The 23,109-nt window shown below is 62.7% G+C and overlaps 3 protein-coding genes across 5 annotated transcripts in view; 2 read left to right on the forward strand and 1 right to left on the reverse strand.

Moving 5' to 3' along the window:
- The window catches only part of SP7 (Sp7 transcription factor), a 166,544-nt gene that overhangs the window by 139,310 nt on the left and 4,125 nt on the right, over positions 1-23,109 (forward strand). The window contains exons 2-3 of the mRNA XM_068410703.1: positions 19,294-19,714; positions 22,168-22,399. Coding sequence (XP_068266804.1) covers positions 19,294-19,714; positions 22,168-22,399 — 653 coding nt within the window. The remainder of the gene's footprint in view (positions 1-19,293; positions 19,715-22,167; positions 22,400-23,109) is intronic.
- PFKM (phosphofructokinase, muscle) lies at positions 1,362-10,030 on the forward strand. Of its 3 annotated transcripts, XM_068410319.1 has the most exons (23): positions 1,365-1,491; positions 2,438-2,536; positions 3,195-3,268; positions 3,367-3,444; positions 3,681-3,870; positions 4,976-5,141; positions 5,243-5,287; positions 5,370-5,478; positions 5,562-5,657; positions 5,772-5,864; positions 5,947-6,072; positions 6,923-6,987; positions 7,084-7,147; positions 7,228-7,374; positions 7,611-7,681; positions 7,773-7,860; positions 7,945-8,097; positions 8,197-8,361; positions 8,467-8,528; positions 8,606-8,717; positions 8,832-8,931; positions 9,168-9,273; positions 9,388-10,030. In XM_068410319.1, the coding sequence occupies exons 1-23, from the start codon at positions 1,365-1,367 to the stop codon at positions 9,533-9,535; spliced, it is 2,484 nt and encodes an 827-aa protein (XP_068266420.1). In that variant the 3' UTR covers positions 9,536-10,030. The 3 variants fall into 3 exon arrangements, with proteins under 3 accessions (XP_068266419.1, XP_068266420.1, XP_068266421.1); XM_068410318.1 differs by having other exon boundaries at positions 1,362-1,491; positions 7,945-8,361; XM_068410320.1 differs by lacking the exon at positions 1,365-1,491 and adding an exon at positions 2,271-2,352 and having other exon boundaries at positions 7,945-8,361.
- ASB8 (ankyrin repeat and SOCS box containing 8) lies at positions 9,744-14,933 on the reverse strand. The gene is made up of 3 exons (XM_068410331.1): positions 14,564-14,933; positions 13,036-13,140; positions 9,744-12,002 (listed from the first exon to the last, which is right to left on the reverse strand). Exons 1-3 carry the CDS (start codon positions 14,678-14,680, stop codon positions 11,370-11,372), a joined length of 855 nt encoding a protein of 284 aa, XP_068266432.1. The 5' UTR covers positions 14,681-14,933; the 3' UTR covers positions 9,744-11,369.

A 23,109-nucleotide genomic window follows, 5' to 3' on the forward strand; every position in this document is an offset into this window, starting at 1 on the left:
GATCGCCCTATGGAGAGGGGATCACCCTAGGGGGGGTGTCACCCTATAGGGTGTCCCCTATGGGGAGGGGATCGCCCTATGGAGAGGGGATCACCCTAGGGGGGGTGTCACCCTATAGGGTGTCCCCTATGGGGAGGGGATCACCCTAGGGGGGGTGTCACCCTATGGGGTGTCCCCTATGGGGAGGGGATCACCCTAGGGGGGTTGTCACCCTATAGGGTGTCCCCTATGGGGAGGGGATCACCCTATGTGGAGGGGATCACCCTAGAGGCAGTGACACTCTATAGGGTGTCCCCTATGGGGAGGGGATCACCCTAGAGGGGGTGTCACTCTATAGGGTGTCCCCTATGGGGAGGGGATCACCCTAGAGGGGGTGTCACTCTATAGGGTGTCCCCTATGGGGAGGGGATCACCCTGGGGGGGGGGGGGGGGTGTCATCCTATAGGGTGTCACCCTGGGGGTGGGAAGACCCCTAGAGGGGGCTGTCACCCTATAGGGTGTCCCTCTATAGGAAGGGGATAACCCTATGGGGGGGCTGTCACCCTATGGGGGGGCTGTCACCCTATAGAGTGTCCCCTATGGGGAGTGGATCACCCTATGGGAGTGTGTCACCCTATAGTGGGTCACCTTATGGGGGGTGGGACACACAGTGTGGGGCACCCTACAGGGGTATCACCCTATGGGGGGGCTCACGCTGTGGGGCCGTGTCACTCCCTGTGGTGTTCCCCTATGGAGCAGTGTCTCCCCATGAGGCAGCTGATCCTGTTAGAGCCGATCCCTACAGCCGATCCCATTACAGCCGATCCCATTACAGCCGATCCCATTACAGTTGATCCCATTACAGCTGATCCCATTACAGCCCATCCTGTTACAGCCGATCCCTGTGGGCACTCCCATTACAGTCGATCAGTCCCGTTACAGACGATCCCTACAGCAGATCCCATTACAGCCTGTCCCCATGGGTGCTCCTGCTACAGCCGGTCCCATTACAGCCGGTCCCATTAGAGATTATCCCATTACAGATGATCCCGTTACAGCCGATCCCGTTACAGCCGATCCCTACAGCCGATCCCATTACACCGATCCCATTACAGCCCATCCCAGCCAATCCTATTAGAACCAATCCCATTACAACCGATCCCGTTACACTGATCCTGTTACAGCCCATCCCTACAGCCGATCCCGTTACAGCCAATCCCATTACAGCCGATCCCGTTACAGCCGATCCCTACAGCCGATCCCATTACAGCCAATCCCATTACAACCGATCCCGCTACAGCTGACCCCATTACACCGATCCCATTACACCGATCCCATTACAGCCGATCCCGTTACAGCCACCCGGTGCCAGTGGCGGGCGGGCGATGGTGCCCGTCCCCGAGCTCTCCCCCGAGGCCTCCCGGCTCCTCGTCTCGGCCGCGCTCTCCCTCGCCGCCGTCCTCCTCTTCCTCACCTTCCTCCCCCCCGCACCGAGGGGGCGGCACCCGCCAGGTCAGTGCCCGCTGGCGCCAGCAGGGAGGGCACACTGGTACCAGTAAGGAGGGCAGACTGGTACCCACAGGGGATACAGACTGGAACCAGTAGGGAATATAGACTGGAACCAGTAAGGACAGACTGGTACCCGCAGAGAATACAGACTGGAACAGGCAGGGAATACAGACTGGCACCAGTAAGGAGGACAGATTGGAACCAGTAAGGGCAGACTGGAACCAGTAAGGAGGGCAGACCAGTAACCACATGGAATACAGACTGCTACCAGTAAGGAAAGCAGACTGGCACCAGTAAGGAGGGCAGACTGGCACCAGTAAGGAAGGCAGACTGGCACCAGTAAGGAGGACAGACTGGCACCAGTAAGGACAGACTGGCACCAGTAAGTTGGGCAGGGTGGCACCACTAAGGACAGACTGGCACCAGTAAGGACAGACTGGAACCAGTAAGGAGGGCAGACTCACACCAGTAAGGGCAGACTGGCACCAGTACGGAGGACAGACTGGAACTAGTAAGGGCAGACTGGGACCAGTAAGGACAGACTGGCACCAGTATGGACAGACTGGCACCAGTATGGAGGGCAGACTGGAACTAGTAAGGGCAGACTGGCACCAGTAAGGACAGACTGGAACCAGTACAGAGGACAGACTGGAACCAGTAAGGGCAGACTGGCACCAGTATGGACAGACTGGCACCAGTATGGTGGGCAGGGTGGCACCAGTAAGGACAGACTGGCACCAGTAGGACCGTGCCCCCCCACGCCCCCACCGTGACGGGGAGGAGACACCCCCCCCGCCAGCGGGGCCGTCCCTCCCCCGGGAGCCCCATTTAGGGGCCGTGGGGGCGGTGGGTGCCAGTCAGCAGGTGCCAGCGGGACCGGGGGGCACCTCACGCCCTCCCCACCCCTTGTTTTTTTTTCTCTTTTTGCCCAATTTTCCTCTTTTTCCAGCCAAGAAGATGGCGCAGACGCCCCCGCGACACGGGCACGCCGAGAGCCTGGGCGCCGGCAAAGCCATCGCCGTCCTCACCTCCGGGGGGGACGCCCAGGGTAAGGGACACCCCGGTGACCCCGAAAGCCGGGTGGTGGCATGAGGGTCGAGCCCCATTTTGGGGAGAAACCGGGTGAAAATGGGACTTTGGTGGCCGGATCTTGCGGTTGGTTGAGTGGTTTGAGTGGTTTTCTCCGGGTTGTGGTTTTTGGGGGTGACCTTGGGGTGATGGGGGGGTGACAAAGCGTTTTGGGGTGCAGGGGGGGGTACATACCCCACGCCAAAATTTGGGGGGGGGTCAAAGGGACAGTGGCAGCGCCCCGGCACGAAGCCACTGACAAAGCGTTGGGGTTGCCCAAAACCGAGAGGATTCAGCCCAAAGCTTGTCCTCCGCCCCGGTGGCCCCAGGATTGGGGGGTATCCCGGTTGGGGGGTACCCTATTTGGAGGGGGGGGTGTCTCTGCTCAGCCCCCCCCCGCCACCACCACGCTTGTCACCCGGTGTCACACGACGCGACGCCGTTAAATGTCAACGGGGCAAAAATAACCCGGGGCAGCTGCGGGGCCGGATTGGTGCCGGGGGGGTCCGGGAGGGCCGAGGCTGGCGCTGTGCAAGGCTGAGGGGCGGGGAAATGATGGCTTTAGGGGGGGTCCCCAAGGTGGGGAGGGTCCCCAAGGTGGGGGGGGTCCCCGGGGTGACACCGTCCTCCTCCCCCAGGTATGAACGCGGCCGTCCGTGCCGTGGTGCGGGTGGGCATCTACACCGGCGCCAAGGTCTACTTTGTGCATGAGGTGGGTGCTGACTCCCCCCATTTCCAGACCCCCCCCCCCAAAAATTTGAGGGGGGTCATTTCAGGTTGTGTGTGTGTGTGTGTCCCCCAACTTTCCAGGGCTACCAGGGGTTGGTGGACGGTGGGGACAACATCAAGGAGGCCACGTGGGAGAGCGTCTCCATGATGCTGCAGTTGGTGAGCGGCGGCTGAGCACGGCCAGCTCGGTGCACCGATGGCAGCGGGGTCAGGGCGGGGGGGGTGATATGGTGTAACCCTACGCCGTGGCACCGGGGTCAAGCCTGAAAATAACCCGAAACCGGAGCCGGGATGGGAGGGGATGGATGGACAGACATAGGAGGGGTCACGCCAGCCCCAGCACCCACGTGGGGGGTCCCAAGGGGTGACACAGCACCCACGTGGGGGTCCCGCAGGGGGGCACGGTCATCGGCAGCGCCCGGTGCCAGGATTTTCGCACGCGCGAGGGACGCCTCAAAGCCGCCCGGAACCTGGTGAAACGCGGCATCACCAACCTCTGCGTCATCGGCGGCGACGGCAGCCTCACCGGGGCCGACACCTTCCGCGCCGAGTGGAGCAGCCTCTTGGCCGAGCTGGTGAAAGGGGGTACGTGGGGGGGGGGGACACACACCCCCCTCAAGATTTCTTCTGCAGGATGAAAAGGGGGAGTTGTACCAAAATCAGGGGGTTTTGCACCACCATCAGGAGGTTTTGCACCAAAATCAGAGGGGTTTGCACCAAAATCAGAGGGGTTTGCACCGCAATCAGGGTTTTGCACCACCATCAGGAGGTTTTGCACCAAAATCAGGGGGTTTTGCACCAAAATCAGGGGGTTTTGCACCAAAATCAGAGGGTTTTGCACCAAAATTGAAGGTGTTTGTACCAAAATCGAAGGGGTTTACACCACCATCAGGGGGTTTTGCACCACAATTGGGGGGTTTTGTACCAAAATCGGAGGTTTTTGTACCAAAATCGGGGAGGGTTGCACCAAAATCGAAGGGGTTTGCACCACAATCAGGGTTTTGCACCACAATCGGGCGGTTTTGTACCAAAATCGAAGGGGTTTGCACCAAAATCAGGGGGTTTTGCACCACAGTCAGGGTTTTGCACCACAATCGGGGGTTTGTACCAAAATTGGAGGTTTCTGTACCAAAATTGGAGGGTTTTGCACCACAATCAGGGTTTTGCATCACAGTTGGGGGGTTTTGTACCAAAATCGGAGGGTTTTGCACCACAATCAGGGATTTTGCACCACAGTCGGGGGTTTCACCACCATCAGGGGGTTTTGCACCAAAATCAGGGGGTTTTGCACCAAAATTGGGGGCTTTGCATCACAATCAGGCGGTTTTGTACCAAAATCAGAGGGGTTCGCACCAAATCAGAGGGTTTTACACAAAAATCGAAGGGTTTTGCACAAAAATCGAAGGGGTTTGCACCACAATCGGGGTTTTGTACCAAAATCAGATGGGTTTGCACCAAAATCGGAGGGTTTTGCACCAAAATCGGGGGGGGTTGTACCAAAATTGGAGGGTTTTGCACCAAAATCGGAGGGGTTCGCACCAAAATCAGAGGGGTTTGCACCACAATTGGGGGTTTGCACCACAATCAGGGGGTTTTGCACCACAATCGGGGGCTTTTGTACCAAAATCGGAGGGTTTTGCACCACAATCAGGCTGGGCACACACAAAAAGCTCATTTTTTTTTTCCCCAGGGGGGATCACGGCGGAGGAGGGGAAGAGGTCGAGTCACCTGAACATCGTGGGCATGGTGGGCTCCATCGACAACGACTTCTGCGGCACCGACATGACCATCGGCACCGACTCGGCGCTGCACCGTATCATGGAGATCGTGGATGCCATCACCACCACGGCCCAGAGGTGACAGGGACCCTCCCCGTGTCCCCCCACACCACTGCGGGGGGGACCCCCAGGTGTTGGGGCTCCACTCAAGCTTGAGGTGAAACTTGTGTCTCCCGCAGCCACCAACGGACCTTCGTGCTGGAAGTGATGGGGCGTCACTGTGGGTACGTCCCCCCGTGCCATCACCCAAGAAAGAAAATGGTGACAAAAAAAAACCCTAAACGGCCTTTTTTTACCCGTTTCCAGCTACCTGGCGCTCATCACCGCCCTGGCCTGCGGCGCCGACTGGGTCTTCATCCCCGAGTCCCCTCCCGAGGATGACTGGGAAGATCACTTGTGCCGGAGGCTGACGGAGGTAGGGTGGGCTCCGGCGGGCGCCTCGTCCCCATCATCATCCCCATCATCGTCCCCATTGTCACCCTTCGGCTCTGCCCCCAGACCCGCGTGGGCGGCTCGAGGCTGAACATCATCATCGTGGCCGAGGGTGCCATCGACAAGCACGGCAAGGCCATCACCTCCGACGACATCAAAAATGTGAGCGGGGATGAGGGTGCGGGGTGGGGGCGGGGGCACACTTTATTTTTTTAACCCCCAGCCCTTTCCCGGCCCCGCTGCGGGGCCGGATCCAGGCACGTCCCTGTGTTGCAGCTCGTGGTGAAACGTTTGGGATACGACACCCGCGTCACCATCCTGGGCCACGTCCAGCGCGGTGGGACACCCTCCGCCTTCGACCGCATCCTGGTAGGCAGCTCCCTCCCACCCCCCGGCCCTGGGGACAAGGGGGTCCCAGAGCGGGGTAATGTCCCCGTCCCTGTCCCCGCAGGGCAGCCGGATGGGTGTTGAAGCTGTCATGGCTCTGCTGGAGGGGACCCCCGACACCCCGGCCTGCGTCGTCAGCCTCTCGGGCAACCAAGCCGTGCGCCTGCCCCTGATGGAGTGTGTCCAGGTGGTGAGTATGGGGGGGGTCACAGGGCCCCCAGGAGCACCACCCCGGGCTCCCCACGGTCGGGTGCGATGCAAACCCACCCGACGCGCTGCAAACCCACCCACAGAATCACAGAATCACTCAGGTTGGAAGAGCCCTCTGGGCTCATCAAGTCCAACCATGGCCCTGACACCACCATGGCAACTAGACCAGGGCACTAAGTGCCATGGCCAGTCTTGTCTTAAACCCCTCCAGAGATGGTGACTCCACCACCTCCCTGGGCAGCCCCTTCCAATGGCTAATGACCCTTGCTGAGAAGAAATGCTTGGAAAGGAGCTTTTGGTTGGAAAGGACCTTTAAGACCATCAAGGCCAACCGTTAACCCAACACTGCCAAGGCCACCACTAACCATGTCCCTCAGCACCACATCTACACGGCTTTTGAATTCCCCCAGAGATGGTGACTCCATCACCTCCCTGGGCAGCCCCTTCCAGTGTCTAATGACCCTTGCTGAGAAGAAATGCTTCCTCATGTCCAACCTGACCCTCCCCTGGCCAAGATTGAGGCTGTGTCCTCTTGTCCTGTCGCTGGTTGCCTGGGAGAAGAGGCCGACTCCCACCCCGCTCCAACCTCCCTTCAGGTAGTTGTAGACTGCACTAAGGTCACCTCTGAGCCTCCTCTTCTGCAGGCTAAACACCCCCAGCTCCCTCAGCCGTTCCTCGGAGGTCAGACCCTCCAGACCCTTCACCACCTTGGTCACCCTCCTCTGCACTCGCTCCAACATCCACCACGGCGCAAACCCACCCGACGCAAACCCATCCACCGCGGCACAAACCCATCCCTCTTTCCAACCCACCCCCTTTGCTCCCCGCAGACCAAAGACGTGACGACAGCGATGAACGAGGGGCGCTTCGATGACGCCCTGAAGCTGCGGGGCCGGTGAGCGTCCTCACCCCCATCCCCGGTGGGGACCCCGGTGCTCTTGTCACCCCCGGGGGCTCCCACACCCGCCTTCCCCCCTCCCCCAATTTGCAGGAGTTTCCAAAACAACTGGAACGTGTACAAGCTGCTGGCACACATCCGCCCCCCCCCCACCAAGGTATGGCAGCGGGGAGGGGGGGATGGGGACCTCCCTGAACCCCACAAACCCCCCCGACGGCGGCTCCTTCCTCCCCGCAGAGTGGCTACACGCTGGCCGTGCTCAACGTGGGCGCCCCGGCCGCCGGCATGAACGCGGCCGTCAGGTCGACCGTACGGATCGGCCTCATCCACGGGCATCGGATGCTGGCGGTGCACGACGGCTTCGAAGGGCTCGCCTACGGCAGGGTGCGAGCCCCGGGGAGAGTGGGGTGCACGGGGTGGGGTACAGCCCCATAGGAAAGGGGGATCCCCCCCAGGATGGGGATCCTCGACCCTCTTCCTCGCCCCAGCCCCACCGCGGTTCATCCCGCTGTTGGGGCACGGGGTTACCCCAATATCGCTCCGATATGGTGGCGGTGAGGCCGGTGCACCCCAAAAATCCTTCTCTGTCCCCCTCCCCTAAACTTGTTGCTTTCCCCAAGGTGGAAGAGATCAGCTGGGACAGAGTCGGCAGCTGGACGGGGCTGGGTGGCTCCAAATTGGGGACAAAGAGGTAATGGGAAAGGAATCCCAGGGTGGGGGGTCTCTAGGTTGAGCCCCCCACCCCAGGTGGGCTCAGCCAGGGAGGTTTCACCCCCCCCCAGGACCTTGCCCAAGAAATATTTCGAGGAAATCAGTGCCAACATCAGCAACTTCGGCATCCACGGGCTGATCATCATCGGCGGCTTCGAGGTGAGCAGGGAAGCGGGGAGGGCAGGGTGCAGGCAGCTGCCCGCGCCGTGCCCGCGCCGCCAACACACACCGCGCTGCCCGCAGGCCTTCACGGGCAGCCTGGAGCTGATGGAGGGCAGAGCCAAGTACGAGGAGCTCTGCGTCCCGCTCTGCATCATCCCCGCCACCGTCTCCAACAACGTCCCCGGCTCCGACTTCAGCATCGGCGCCGACACCGCGCTCAACACCATCACCACGGTGCGGCCCCGCAGCCCCCGGCCCCTGCCCCGTTTAACAACACCAACAACCATTAACCAAAATCCCCTTTTCCCCACCCCAATTCTTCCCCCTCCGCAGACCTGTGACCGCATCAAGCAGTCGGCAGCCGGCACCAAGCGCCGCGTCTTCATCATCGAGACCATGGGCGGCTTCTGCGGCTACTTGGCCACCATGGCGGGGCTGGCGGGCGGCGCCGATGCCGCCTACATCTACGAGGAGCACTTCAACATCCGTGACCTGCAGGTTGGGGACAACCCCCCCACCCCATATCCCCCCACTCTGGGCATTGCCACAGTGTTTCTTCCCTCTTCCAAGCCCCCCTCAACGCCCGTTTCGTGCTCCGTGTAGGTCAACGTGGAGCATTTAACTGAGAAGATGAAGACGACGGTGAAGAGGGGGCTGGTGCTCAGGTACGTTCTCAGGGTGGGATGGACGGGAGGGCTCGTGCTGCCCACCCTACTAAGCCCATCTCACTCCCTTGGCGCAGAAACGAGCGGTGCAACGAGAACTACACCACCGACTTCATCTACAACCTCTACTCGGAGGAAGGGAAGGGCATCTTCGACTGCCGGAAAAATGTGCTGGGACACATGCAGCAGGTACGGACCCCCCCCGGGCAACGGGAACGTGGCCCCCCCAGGGAAGGGGCTGTGGGCTGGGAGACCCTCGCCCCGGGGTTTCCCTCTATTCACTCCGTGACTTTCCCGGCGCAGGGCGGCACCCCGACCCCCTTCGACAGGAACTTCGGCACCAAAATGGGTGCCAAAGCGGTGGCCTGGATCACCGGGAAGATCAAGGAGTGCTCCCGGCACGGTGAGCGCTGCGCCGGGGCGGGGTGGGGGGGGTTTCTCTGCCTTGTTTCCAAAGCCCCCGACCCCTCCCCACAGCCGCGGGGGCATCGCCGAAAGCAAACCCCCGGCTCGCTTCCACCCACGCTTCCATATTTCAGTGCAAAGAGCTCAGGGCTCCCCTGCAGATTTTGGGGGGGGGGCTCAGGGATGTTCTCCCCTCACAGAGGGACTGAAGCGCTGAGCTTGCTCCCCTCGTAGGCCGGATCTTCGCCAACACAGCCGACTCGGCCTGTCTGCTGGGCATGCGCAAGCGCAGCCTCGTCTTCCAGCCCATCACCGAGCTCAAGGAGCAGACGGACTTCGAGTAGGTGCCCCACGTTCTTCCCCCAGTCCCCTGAAACCATCCCCCAGCCCCTGGAACAATAAATCCAGGCTGGGAACACTTCCCTGGGTGATGTTTCCACCCTCTCTCGCCCAGGCACCGCATCCCCAAGGAGCAGTGGTGGCTGAAGCTTCGCCCCATCCTAAAAATCCTGGCCAAGTACAACATCGAGCTGGACACCTCGGAAAAAGCCCACCTGGAGCACGTCACGCACAAGAGGATCTCGCTCGAGTCCAACATCTAAAGAAGCGATCGCCCCGGCACGGCTTCCCCCCCTCCTCCCCATGTCGCTCCGGGGAATCTCCGAAACAAAGCGCTCCCCGTTGTAGCTCGCACCCCCCCAGCGCGGGGAAGCCAGGCAGCACCTCAGCACCCCGAGGGGGCACCCGTTGTCTTGGCAAAAATCCCAAAGACAGGGTTTCCTCGGGGTAAATTTGGGGTTGGTTTAGGTATTTTATGGGCTTTTCAAACAGAAAAAGCGGTTCCCCAAGCGTTGCGGCAGACGAGCCGAGAGCAAGCGGCCCGGGTAGAGTCCCTCAGGCACCACTTTAGTCTTAAAAATTCAGAATTCTGATGCTTCGATAAAACTTGCCGCCGCAAGCGAGCGGTGCCAAGCACGAACCGTGCCCCAACCCCCCCGGGGAAGGCGAACACGGCTCCCACAGCCCCGCACGCACCCCTGGTCCCGACGGCTTCGTTTCCCAGCGCAACAGGAAGGAATAAAATATATATAAGATTATTTTTTTTCCCCTCAAGTTTCTCCCATAAAGGAACTATCAAAGTTTACCTGCCTGACGTCACCTTCGAGAGTCCGGGGCGGCTCTCCCAGGATCCCTGGGTGAGGAACACACACACGGAGGATGACGCAGCTCGGTGCATCGTTAAGATCCCAAAAACCCCCCAGAGAAGGGCGGAGGCGAAGGGTGGGCTGGGAACAATGAGGGGGGTCGGAGGGGGGAGGCTGCAGTCGGGAGGCAAAACCCACTCAAAAGTCATCAGCGTGAGGGTTTAACGAGGTGTCACCACGGACACGGTGATGTTACGGTTCGCAGAGGTGCGGCGGTGACTGGACGTGGTGCCAAAAACAAGCACGGGAAGGAAACCATGAAACAGCACCCCAAAACCCCACCCTGACGCACCCTCCCTGTGCAGGGAGGACCCCGAAAGAGCGGGGCCGACCCAGAATCAGAATCAATCACAGAATCAATGAGGTTGGAAGAGCCCTCTGGGCTCATCGAGTCCAACCATGGCCCTGACACCACCATGGCAACTAGACCAGGGCACTAAGTGCCATGTTCAGTCTTGTCTTAAAGGGCTGGGGGTCAAGAGGAAAGGGGCAACCTCTTGTCACTTGTGCCCTACGATAGGACAAGGGGCAATGGATGCAAGCTGGAGCACAGGGAGTTCAACCTCAACATGAGGAAGAACTTCTTTACTGTGAGGGTTCCAGAGCACTGGGACAGGCTCCCCAGAGAGGTTGTGGAGTCTCCTTCTCTGGAGGTTTTCAAGCCCCATCTGGGTGCGTTCCTGTGTGACCTGCCCTAGATTGGTCCTGCTCTGGCAGGGGGTTGGACTCGATGATCTCCAGAGGTCCCTTCCAACCCCTGACATTCTATGATTCTATGATTCTTTTGATTTCCTGCCTTAAGTCCTTCAAAGGAAGAGTTTCCCTGTTCTCCCCGCACCCAGAAAGCCTTCCTTTCCCCAAGGTCTGCCTCAATGCATTAAAAAAAAGGGAAAAAACCCAGGTTAATCCAACAGCTGGGATATAATTTGCCATTAATGGGGATCGTTCATCTCACGAGGCTGAAATCGAGGGGAGAGCGCGTGGGAGGAGCCGCCGCGCAGGCGCTGCGGGCACAGAGACAACGTGGAGCCGTCTGCGAGCAGCACCGGCGCTGCCCTGTGCCGGCTGGGGCAGAAGAGCAGAGCGGGAGGGAAACCGGGACGGCGACCGGGGAGGGGAATCCGGCACCCACGAGTCCTAAACCAAGTGGTCAACCTCCCGGTGCCGCCACGAGGAAGCGGTGACGGAGCCGAACGCCGGCGTGGAAAAGCCCCGGCGCCTTGTTTTTCGCTTAGCTAAGGAGCAAGACGTACTCCTTCAGGCAGGTGGGCAAGGGCAGCTGCTTCACCGCCTCCGGCAGGAACCGCACGCCCAGGCTGCGGCGCACGGCGTAGCGGGACAGCGTCTGTAGGGTACCGGGCGCCGAGCAGAGCAGGGTGAGCTTTTCGCAGAGCTGCTGATCCCTGGTCACCTCCCAAGGCATGCTGCCGTTCTTTCTCAGCTCAAAATGTCCGATAGCTCGATGGAGGAGATCGAAGCAGGAATCTTCACGTTCCGTACCCAACCCCCGAACCAACAACGCCACCAACCTGGAGATGGGGGTTTGGCCTTTCAAATTAACCACTCGAACCTCCGCCCCGAAATCAAGCAGGATGCTGACGCTCTCCAGGTTGCCCTTCATGGCCGCCCAACTGAGCGGCGTGTCGTTGTTGTAATCGCGGGCGTTCACCAACGCGCCGTTCTCCAGCAGCGACCGCACGCACTCGGCGTTGTTCTTGAAGGCGGCCCAGTGGAGCGGGGTGTCCTTGTTGCCGTCCAGAGCGTTGGGGTTGGCCCCGTATTCCAGGAGGATTTCCACGCAGGTTTCGTCCTTTTCCGCCGCGTAGTGAAGGGCTGTGCGGTTGTAGCCATCCAGGGCGTTGACCTGCAGGAGAAGAATCACAGAATCACTGAGGTTGGAAGAGCCCTCTGGGCTCATCGAGTCCAACCATGGCCCTGACACCACCATGGCAACTAGACCATGACACTAAGTGCCATGGCCAGGCTTTCCTTAAACCCCTCCAGAGATGGTGACTCCACCACCTCCCTGGGCAGCCCCTTCCAGTGGCTAATGACCCTTGCTGAGAAGAAATGCTTCCTGATGTCCAACCTGACCCTCCCCTGGCCAAGCTTGAGGCTGTGTCCTCTTGTCCTGTCACTGGTTGCCTGGGAGAAGAGGCCGACTCCCACCCCGCTACACCCTCCCTTCAGGTAGTTGTAGACTGCACTAAGGTCACCTCTGAGCCTCCTCTTCTCCAGGCTAAACACCCCCAGCTCCCTCAGCCGTTCCTTGGAGGTCAGACCCTCCAGACCCTTCCCCACCTTGGTCGCCCTCCTCTGCACTCGCTCCAACCCCTCAACATCTCTCTTGAAGTGCAGGGCCCAGAACTGGACACAGGATTCAAGCTGCGGCCTCACCAGTGCCAAAAGAAGAGGGAGGAGAAAGGATTTGGTGGTCACTGAGGTACCCCAGCGCCCGCCAGTGTCGGCGGAAGCTCCGTGGGTGCTGCACAAAACCATTTCTACATCCCAAATTGAGCAGATGGGGAAAATGAGGCAGGGAGTGGGGGGTTATGACCTGCCAGCGGCCAGAAGGAAGCGCCAAAAATCCAGCAATATATAAGTTTCAATTCTTCCTTCAGGTTTCAACCGCAAAACTACCCTCCCTCCCTGGACAAGTGGCATCCCTGAGATCTTGGGCACAAACATTTCACTTTCTACCAGGATGATAAAGCTTCACCTGAGCCCATTTTGCCCTGCGAGGGGGCACAAAACCAGCGCCGCTTAAAACCACCAGCTCAAATCTGAGCTGTTTATCAGCACCCGCCGCCGCCTCCCGACTTCCCGGTCCCTTTTCAAAGGGACTTTTTGCATTTTTAAACATGGTTTTTTTATTTTTTCTTTAAAAAAGCCTTTACCTCCGCTCCCTTCTGCAGCAGCAGCTCCACGCAGTCGGCGTCAGCCACCATACAGGCGCAGTGCAGCGGTTTCAGGGTGCCGTGCATGCAGTTCACGTCCGCGCCCTGCGAGAGCACAGGAAACCGCAGGCGGCATGAGCAAACCCACCCGTTCTTGGCCCTCTTCCACCCCGAGCCAGCGGCTGACGCGCCTTGATTTGCATCGTTAGAAAAGGTTTATTAATAGACATCCGGCATTAACACTCCCACGCAAGCCCCGGGGTTTGTTTTCAGGTTGCACAGAGCTCACCGCCAGGCACAAGCGCTTGACAGCCCCTGTCCCAGCTCTCAGCCTTGGTTTTAATTAATTCATCGGCACTAAACGATGCCTGAAGAAACCTGGGTGCTGCAAGGGCCTGGCAAAACCTGTGCGGAGGTTTGCTGTCCGCGTGCCGGCTCTCTGCTCCGGCAGGAACACGAGCTGGTGGGAGGCCGGCAGCGGGCACAGCGCGGGGGGGTTGGCAAGGCAAGCGGGACGCTCCGGTAAATCCCAGACTGGTTTGGGTTGGGAGGGACCTTAAAGCCCATCCAGTCCCAACCCCCTGCCACAGGCAGGGACACCTTCCACCAGCCCAGGTTGCTCCAAGCCCCATCCAACCTGCCCTTGAACACTGCCAGGGAGGGGGCAGCCACAGCTTCTCTGGGCAACCTGGGCCAGGCTCTCACCACCCTCACAGCAAACAATTTCTTCCCAATATCTCATCTCAATCTCCCCTCTTTCAGTTTAAAACCGTTCCCCCTCGTCCCATCACTCCATGCCCTTGTCAAAAGCCCCTCTCCAGCTTTCCTGTAGCCCCTTCAGGTGCTGGAAGGTGCTAGAAGGTCTCCCCGGAGCCTTCTCTTCTCCAGGCTGAACAGCCCCGGCTCTCTCAGCCTGTCTCCAGAGCAGAGGGGCTCCAGCCCTCTGAGCATCTCCGTGGCCTCCTCTGGACCTGCTCCAACAATTAATAAGTCAAATAAACTGGCAGCCGTTCCAAAGCCACCAACACGGCCTGAGCTGCCCTGGGAGCATGCCCTGGTGGGACACAGCCCTGGGCTGCACCCGGAGGCTTGTCACCTTTGACCAGGGCGTCTCCGAGGAGGTTTAAGACACTCGGCGGAGCTCTCACCACCCGAAATAGCTCAGCAGCTGCCCGGATCAACCAGGCTTAGCCAGGGCTCTCCGCTGCCCGTAGGAGTGACCCGGGCTGAGGCAAAGCTCCCAGACCCCCCGCTGCACAGGGCCAAGGGCAGGCCCAGCCGCAAGAACATCACCCCGACGGGGATCGGAGCAGCGGGGAGCGATGCCCACAGCCCGGCCCGGCCCTGCAGCCGCGAAACCGGGGCGGAAACCCTCCCGCAGCACCGGGGCACCCCGCTGGCTCGCGGAGGGGGTGCCCCACCTCGGCCCCCTCCCCTACAAACCCTCTGTTTCCTTCACGAGCGCTTTGCAGCACCCCAGGGCCGGGCCGGGCCGGGCCGGGGGGGGGAGTCACCGGGGGCGGCTCACCCTGCCGATGAGATCCTCCACGTTGTCCCGGGGGAAGGAACGGATGGCGGCGATGGTGCGGATGAGCCGCTCCGACAGCGAGTATTTGCTCTGGATGCTCTGCATGATGTACCACATAGTGCGGGCGGGCCGGCCGCTGCCTCCGCATGCCCCGGGCGGCCCCGCCGAGCCCCCGGCGCCAGGCCCCGACGGGCCCCCCCGCTGCGGCGGGGTGGGGCGGGGGTGGGAAGAGCTGCCCGGGCACCGCGGGGAGGAGCGGAGGATCCCGGGGAGGGTCCTGGAGGGGGATTCCGGGGGGTCCCGGGTGGATCCCGGGGGGCTCCGGGGGGTCCCGGCGCGGCCGCTCCAGGCCCAGCGGGAGACGGAAACGACAACCACAACCCGGAAGTGGCGGGATTGCGCAGCAGCGCATGCGCAGCAATACGCCACGCCTCCCACCCACCTCTCCGCCAATCCAGCTTCCGGCTTCCCGCGAGGCTCCGCCTCCTCTCAGCTTTTCCGCCCCCGCCTTCGGAGGTTCCGCCCACCGTGCGTCGCTCTCCTCCAATCGCCAGCCGCTCCCGCCCGCAAGCCCCGCCCCTCTCCCGGCTTTCCACCAATCCGCCCTCTCCCTGCGCACCCGCTGGCTTCCGGTGGCCCCGACGGGGGGCGCTGGGGGGGACCCTGGAGACCCGCCCCCGGCCCCGGCGTCACCATGGCAACGGGGCCTGGTGCACCCCAGGGCGCCCTGGGCCCAGGCCCGCGGGTGGCACCTCGGGGGGACAGCGGAGGGTGACACCAGGGTGTCCCTGTGAGGGGACACTGGGGTGACGCTGGGAGAGTGACGCTGGGGTGTCCCTACACTGGGTGACAATGGGGTGACACTGGGAGAGTGACACTGGGGTGTCCCTGTGAGGGTGACAATGGGGTGTCCCTATGCTGGGTGACACTGGGAGAGTGACACTGGGGTGTCCCTGTGGGGGTGACACTGGGGTGTCCCTACACTGGGTGACAATGGGGTGTCCCTATGCTGGGTGACACTGGGGTGACACCGGGAGAGTGACACTGGGGTGTCCCTGTGGCGGTGACACTGGGCTGTCCCTACACTGGGTGACACTGGGGTGACACCAGGAGAGTGACACTGGGGTGTCCCTGTGGGGGTGACACTGGGCTGTCCCTACACTGGGTGACACGAGGGTGTCACTGTGCTGGGTGACACTGGTGTGTCCCTACACTGGGTGACACTGGGTTGTCCTTGTGAGGGTGACACTGGTGTGTCCCTGCGCTTGGTGACAGCCGAGCTCGGGGCAGGGGGGATAACCCAACACCCTGACACGGTGACAGCTGAGCTTGGGGGTGACCCAACACCCTGAGAGGGTGACAACCCAGCGTGAGGGTGACCCAAGACTGTGACAACCCAGCCTGAGGGTGACCAGACAGTCTGATGGGTGACAGCCGAGCTCGGGGGGTGACCCAGCACCCCGACACGGTGACAGCCCGGCCACTTGACACTGGGACTCGCACCCCCAAACCTGCTCCCCACCCCCAGCAGCTCCATCCAGCTGCAAACATCTGGTGGGAGGGTTTGGGGGGGGGACAGAGGACCCCGACTCTGAGCCCATTGCCCCCCCCCCCAGCTGCCAACATCTGGCTGAACTGGGGTGCTGGGGTGTGGGGGGCACTGACCCCCCCCAGTTTGTTCTACCCCCCCGCTCCAGCTGCGAGCACCCAACAGGGTGTTTTGGGGGGCACCCGGGGAGCCGTGTCCCCTCTTGTGACCCCCCCCCAGCTGCCAACATCTGGCACCAGGCAGGATTTGAGGGGGGGGGGCAAAAGACCCCCCTAATCCCCCCCACAGCTGCAAACCCCCCAGAGCCAACAGGACCCCCAGAAGGGCCCTGTCCCCCCCCCCCAAACCTGGACACACCGGGGCAAGGGGGGGGGTCACCCCAAACCCCTCCAGACACACCGGGGTGGGGGGGGGTCACCCCAAACCCCTCCAGACACACCGGGGCGGGACACCCCAAAGCCCCCCCATCTCCTTCCGCACCCCTTGGGGGGGGGGGGTCCGTTCCCCATGGCGGGGGGGGGAGGACACGACGACATGGGGGGGACACGTGGGGGGCCGATGGAGGTGACATATGGGGGGACATATGGGGGCTGTGGGGGGGGCCGGAGCCCCCCGCCCGTAGCGCTGCGCCACCGGCAGCCCCGGCGTAGGGCGGCCATGCGGGGCGGCCCTTCCGCTCCCGGCCCCCCCCGGCCCCGCTCCCGGCGCCCCCCGCCCACCCGCCGCTCCCCACCGACACCCCCCGGGCCCCCCCGGGCCCCCCCGGGTCAGGCCGGCCGCAGCGGTGAGTCGTGACCAGGGACACCCCCCCCCCCTAAAAAGGAGGCCGGACACAGCCACCGCCTCCCCCCTCCCCTTTTCCCCCCCCTTCCCGGTGCCCCCCGAGATGGCGGCGATGCTCGGGGCAGGGCTGGGGGGAGCGGAGCCCCCCGCTCCGGTTTTGGGGGGGGTCCCTCCGTGAGAGGGGGGGGGGAGCATGGCGGGGCGGGGATGATGTTGGGATGGGGAGGGGGATGCTTCGAGCCCCAACCCATGGCCTTGGTTCCCCCCCCCAGCATCAGGAGGGGAAACTGAGGCACGGAGGGGTCCGGGCCCCCCCTTGGGGTGCAGTCGGGGCCACCCCACCTTGGGGTGCCCGTGTGTCACCCCATTAGCCTGCTCCTTCTCTTCCCCCCCCCACCACGGGCAGGGTCCCCCCATCTGGGACGGTGACAATGGAGGGGGAGTCGTCTGCCGGGGACCCCCAAAACCCCCAGGACCCCCAGGACACCGAGCTGCCGGAGGGGACCTCTGCAGGTGAGCCCCCCCCCCCCCCAAAGCAGCACCCTACCACGGTGAGGGGTGTCCCCACACGGGGTGTCACCGTGGCGTCGTGGGGAGTGGGGTGGTGGGTCCTTTTTGGGGGTCCCCCGTGGACCTGCCCCGACCCAGCGATGTGGGGGCACCCCAACCCCGCAGCATGGGGATCCCCCAGGCCTGGAGGGTGGGGGGGACCCTGATTCCAGAGGGTGTGGGTGTCCCATTCCCAGGGTATGGGGGTGCCCCAATCCTGGGGGATGGGTGTGCCCCAATCCCTTGGCACGGGGATGCCCTGAGGATGCTCCGGTCCTGGGGTGCAGGTGCCCTGGTCCCTGATCCCTGCACCCCGATCTGGGGGCGCAGGGGGGGTTCTGATCCCACAGCGTGGGGATGCCCTGATTTGGGGGTGCAGCGTGCCCCTATCCTGGGGTGCAGGGTGCCCTGATTTGGGGGTGCAGGGTGCCCCTATCCCAGGGTGCAGGGTGCCCTGATTTGGGGGTCCAGGGTGCCCCTATCCCAGGGTGCAGGGTGCCCCTATCCCAGGGTGCCCTGATTTGGGGGTGCAGGGGTGCCCTGCTGCCGCACCATCGGGTTTCCTGGTACCCCAGCTCCAGCCATGGTGTGCAGGGGGAATTTGGGTTCTGGGGTCCCCCTCGGTGTCACCATCCTCCTGACTGTCCCTGCCTGGGGCCACGCTGTCCCCGTCCCCTGCTGTGGCCCTGCCACTTGTCCCCAGGGAGGGACGGGGTGGGTTGGTGGGGGCTGAGCGGGGAGTTGGGAGCAGGACGGGGGTGTCACTGCTGTCCCCAAATGGGAGAGGGGATGGGGAAGGTGGAAAAAGGATGGAGAGGGGGTGGCGGGGATGGGGAGGGGACAGAGGGGACAATGGGGATGGAGGAGGTGGAAAAGGGATGGAGAAAGGGAAGAGGGGATGGGGAAGGGACAGAGGGGACAGAGGAGGGACAAATGGGATGGAGAAGGGACAGAGGGGATGGAGAAGGTGGAAAAGAGATGGAGAAAGGGAAGAGGGGATAGGGAAGGGACAGAGGAGACAGAGGAGGGACAGAGGGGATGGAGAAGGGACAGAGGGGATGGAGAAGGTGGAAAAGGGACGGAGAGGGGACAGCGGGGATGGAGAGGGGAGAGAGGGGACAATGGGGATGGAGAGGGGACAATGGGGATGGAGAAGGTGGAAGAGGGATGGAGAAGGGGAAGAGGGGTGGAGAAGGGGAAGAGGGGCTGGGGAAGGGACAGAGGGGACAGGGAAGGGACAGAGGGGACGGAGCAGTGACAAATGGGATGGAGAAGGGACAAAGGGGACAATGGGGTTGGAGAAGGTGGAAAAGGGATGGGGAAGGGACAGAGGGGAAGGGAAAGGGACAGAGGGGCTGGGGAAGGGACAGAGGGGACGGGGAAGGTGGAAAAGGGACGGAGAGGGGACAGTGAGGATGGAGAGGGGACAGTAGGGACGGAGAGGGGACAATGGAGATGGAAAGGGGACAGAGGGGACAATGGGGATGGAGAAGGTGGAAAAGGGATGGAGAGGGGACAGCGGGAATGGAGAGGGGACAGTGGGGAAGGAGAGGGGACAGAGGGGACAATGGGGATGGAGCAGGTGGAAAAGGGCTGGAGAGGGGACAGAGCAGGGACAAATGGGATGGAGAAGGGACAGAGGATGCCCTTGGTGCCACCTGTCCCCACACCACCCCGCCGGTGCCCAGCTCTCCTCTCCCCACAGCCCACCCCAGCCCACCCAGCACGGAGCCGCCCGCCCGCCCGGCCAGACCGCGCCGGAAAGCACCGACACGTCAAGCGGCCGCAGCCCCGGGACACGCGGGGGGTCTGGGCCCCCTGAAGGAGCTGCTGGGGTTACGGGGGGGCCGCCTGCGCCCCACCATCTGCAGCGAGTGCGGGAAAGGTTTCAGCCGCAGCTCGGACCTGGCGCGGCACCAAATCACCCACACGGGCGAGAAGCCCTACACGTGCGGCGCGTGCGGCAAAGGCTTCAGCCAAAACTCCAACCTGGTCACCCACCGCCGCATCCACACGGGCGAGAAACCCTACGGCTGCGGCGCCTGCGGGAAACGCTTCAGCGAGAGCTCGGCCCTCATCCAGCACCAGCGGACCCACACGGGCGAGAAACCCTACGCGTGCGGGGAGTGCGGGAAGCGCTTCAGCGTCAGCTCCAACCTCATCCGGCACCGGCGCACCCACAGCGACGAGAGACCCTACGTGTGCGGGGAGTGCGGCGACGCCTTCCGCCACAAAGCCCAGCTCCGCAGGCACCAGAAGCTTCACGTCGCGTGATGGTGGGGATGTTGGGATGGGGATGGGGACATTGGGATGGGGATGTTGGGATGGGGATGAGGACACAAGGATGGGAACACCAGGATGGGGACACTGGGATGGGGACGTTGGGGTGGGGATGGGGACGTTGGGTTGGGGATGTCGGGATGGGTACATTGGGATGGGCATGGGGACGTTGGGATGGGGATGGGGACGTGGGGATGGGGGCATTGGGATGGGGATGGGGACGTCAGGATGGAGACATTGGGATAGGGATGGGGAAACTGGGATGGGGATGAGGATGAGGACGCGGGGATGGGGGCATTGGGATGGGGATGGGGACGTCAGGATGGAGACATTGGGATAGGGATGGGGACACTGGGATGGGGATGGGGACGTTGGGATGGGGATGTCGGGATGGGGATGTGGACGTTGGGATGGGGATGGGGACATTGGGATGGGGATGAGGACACAAGGGTGGGAACACCAGGATGGGGACACTGGGATAGGGTTGTTGGGATGGGGACAGGGACATTGGGATGGGGATGGGGATGTTGGGACGGGGATGCTGGGATAGGGATGGGGAAACTGAGATAGGGACACCAGGATGGGGACACCAGGATGAGGACACCAGGATGGGAACACTGGGATGGGGACAGTGGGATGGGGATGGGGACACTGGAATGAGGACGCTGGGATGGAGATGGGGACACCAGGATGGGGATGCTGGCATGGGGACGCTGGGATGGGGGTGGCTTTCGGGGCGCATCCCCACCAAGGGGGTGACCAGCATCGCCCTGGCGAGGGCTGGGGACTGTGGCAGCTGGGACCTGGGGCTGGGGTTGGGGTCTGCACCCCAGAAGCCGGGAGGGGGGGACAGAGGGTTGGGGGGGGGACACACGTGGATCTGCCACCGAGCTCAATAAAGGTCCCCGAGCAGCGGCGCTTGCTGAGCACCGTCCCTGCCGCGTGGTTCTGGGGACACCCCCGTGGCGTCACCCCCGGGGGACAAGGCGGTGGCGATGGCGGGTGGTGGCACCATCCCGGTGACGACGATGATGCCATGGGAAGGAGCTGTGCCGCAGCTCGGGGTGCTACAACTTGGGGTGCCACAACTCAGGGGGTGCCACAACTTGGGGTGCCACAGCTCGGGGTGCTGCAGCTTGAGGGGTGCCGCAGCTTGGAGGGTGCCACAGCTCAGGGTGCCACAAGTCAGGGTGCCATAACTCGGGGGGTGTCACAACTCGGGGGGTGTCACAGCTCGGGGTGCCACAACTTGGGTGTCACAGCTCGAGGGGTGCCACAACTCGGGGGGTGCCACAACTCGGGGTGTCACAAGTCGGGGGGTGCCACAACTTGGGGTGCCACAAGTCGGGGTGTCACAGCTCAGACTGCCACAACTCAGGGTGCCGCAACTCAGGGTGCCGCAACTCGGGGTGCCACAGCTCAGGGTGCCACAATTCGGGGTGCCACAAGTCGGGGTGCCACAACTCAGAGGGTGCCACAGCTTGGGGTGCCGCAGCTCGGGGGGTGTCACAACTCGGGGTGCCACAACTCAGGGTGCTGCAGCTTGTGGGGGTGCCACAACTCGGGGTGCCACAACTCGGGGTGTGCCACAACTCGGGGGGTGTCACAGCTCAGGGTGCCACAACTCAGGGTGTCACAGCTCGGGGGGTGCCACAAGTCGGGGAGTGACACAACTGCGGGTGCCACAACTCAGGGGGTGCCACAACTCAGGGTGCCACAAGTCAGGGGGTGCCACAACTTGGGATGCCACAACTCGGGGGGTGCCACAGCTCGGGGGGTGCCACAACTCGAGGTGCCACAACTCGGGGTGCCACAACTCGGGGTGCCCCGCGGGGACGCCCCCCCCGCCAGCCGCCACCTTCCCACACGTGCCACCCAACATCCCCGCGGCACCCACGGGGTGTGGGGGGGGGGGGACGGGCACCCACCGCTCCCCACCCTCGGCACCCCCAGCCCCTTTCGGGAGCTCGGGGGGGGGCTCAGGGTGCTGGGGGGGTGCTGAGGGCACCCCAAGCCCCGGGGCCGGGCGGATTCCGGGCGCGTTGCATAATTTCCACCCGTATTTTTTTTCTCCCCGGGGGGGAGGGAAACTCGCGGGGTTGGAGCCGTTACACAAAGCCAAGGGGGGGGTTTAGGGGGGCTCTGGCTGCACGTTTTTCCCCCCTCTTTTTCCCCCCCCTAAAAAAAAATCCAACCTCATTAAATCCCCCCCGAAATCCTCCCACCCGGGAACATTTTCCAAGTGGACCAGGATTAAAAAAAAACAACAAAAAAACAACCCCAAATCCCCAATTTTCCCGTCACCGGAGGGGCTGACCCCCCCCAAACCCTCCCCACCCAGCCCCAGGGCTCAGCTGTAGGGTTTGGGGGTGTCGTGGTTGGGGACCCCCCCCCTCTTTATTTTTTTTTGAAGGTTTTACCCCCATTTTTTATCCCCCCGAAGCGGATTAAAAAGCCTCGAGCTGGCGGCAGCGGGGCCGGGGGAATGGGATGACGCTGGGACCTTCCTCTTCCCGGTCACCCCATCGCCCCGAAAACACCCACCTCACTCGGGGGGGGGCCAACACCAGCTTTTTCACCCCCAAATTCCCCACCAGGGACCCCCCCACCCTAAAAAAAACCCCATCGCCAAGCCCCATCCCATCGCGCCATCCTCGTCCTTCGGCCTCGGAGAGGTGAGTCGGAGGCCGGTGGTGGGTTATTTTTTTGGGGGGGGGGGATATGGGGGAGTCGCTGGCTTTGGGGTTGCCCCCCCACTAAAAAAAAATGGGGTGCTGTTGGTGTGGGGCCGGGGAGCGGGGGTGGATTTAGGGGGGGGGTCCCTGACGCTTCGGTTTTCCTTTGTGCCTTGCGGATCCGGTATTGCGGCCCCCCCCCCAATAAATGGGGTTTTTGGGGGGAAACTGAGGCAAGGATAAAGGATGGGGGTTGGGGGGAGGCGGGCAAAGGCGGGAGACTGGGGGGGGGCTGCATCGGCCTTGCAGTGACCGTGTTCCCCCCCCCGGGGTGATGCTGTGAAACCCCTTTCTCCACCCCAAAACATGGGTGGGGGGCTCAGCTTGGCCCCCCCACACCCCATTTGCCCCCCAAAAACATGGGTGGGGGGCTCAGCTTGGCCCCCCCCACCCTCTTTCCCCCCCCAAAACATGGGTGGGGGGCTCAGCTTGGCCCCCCCACACCCCATTTGCCCCCCAAAAACATGGGTGGGGGGCTCAGCTTGGCCCCCCCCACCCTCTTTCCCCCCCCAAAACATGGGTGGGGGGCTCAGATTGCCCCCCCCACCCCATTTGCCCCCCAAAAACATGGGTGGGGGCCTCAGCTTGGCCCCCCCCCACCCCATTTGCCCCCCCAACATGTGGGAAGCGGCTCCGGCCCCCAAAGGGTC

The sequence above is a fragment of the Nyctibius grandis genome, chromosome 11 (assembly GCF_013368605.1).
Source record: "Nyctibius grandis isolate bNycGra1 chromosome 11, bNycGra1.pri, whole genome shotgun sequence".
NCBI classification, from domain to species: Eukaryota; Metazoa; Chordata; class Aves; order Nyctibiiformes; family Nyctibiidae; genus Nyctibius; species Nyctibius grandis.

Excerpts from the sequence above, each read along its gene's own strand:
- PFKM (XM_068410318.1), top strand. The coding sequence starts at position 1,365 with ATGGTGCCCGTCCCCGAGCTCTCCCCCGAGGCCTCCCGGCTCCTCGTC. Across the intron at positions 7,682-7,772 it reads TCCAAATTGGGGACAAAGAG|GACCTTGCCCAAGAAATATT; the intron begins GTAATGGGAAAG and ends ACCCCCCCCCAG. Across the intron at positions 8,529-8,605 it reads AAGAGGGGGCTGGTGCTCAG|AAACGAGCGGTGCAACGAGA; the intron begins GTACGTTCTCAG and ends CCCTTGGCGCAG.
- ASB8 (XM_068410331.1), bottom strand. The coding sequence starts at position 14,680 with ATGTGGTACATCATGCAGAGCATCCAGAGCAAATACTCGCTGTCGGAG. Across the intron at positions 13,141-14,563 it reads TGGAGGATCTCATCGGCAGG|GGCGCGGACGTGAACTGCAT; the intron begins GTGAGCCGCCCC and ends GTGCTCTCGCAG. Across the intron at positions 12,003-13,035 it reads TGCTGCAGAAGGGAGCGGAG|GTCAACGCCCTGGATGGCTA; the intron begins GTAAAGGCTTTT and ends CTTCTCCTGCAG.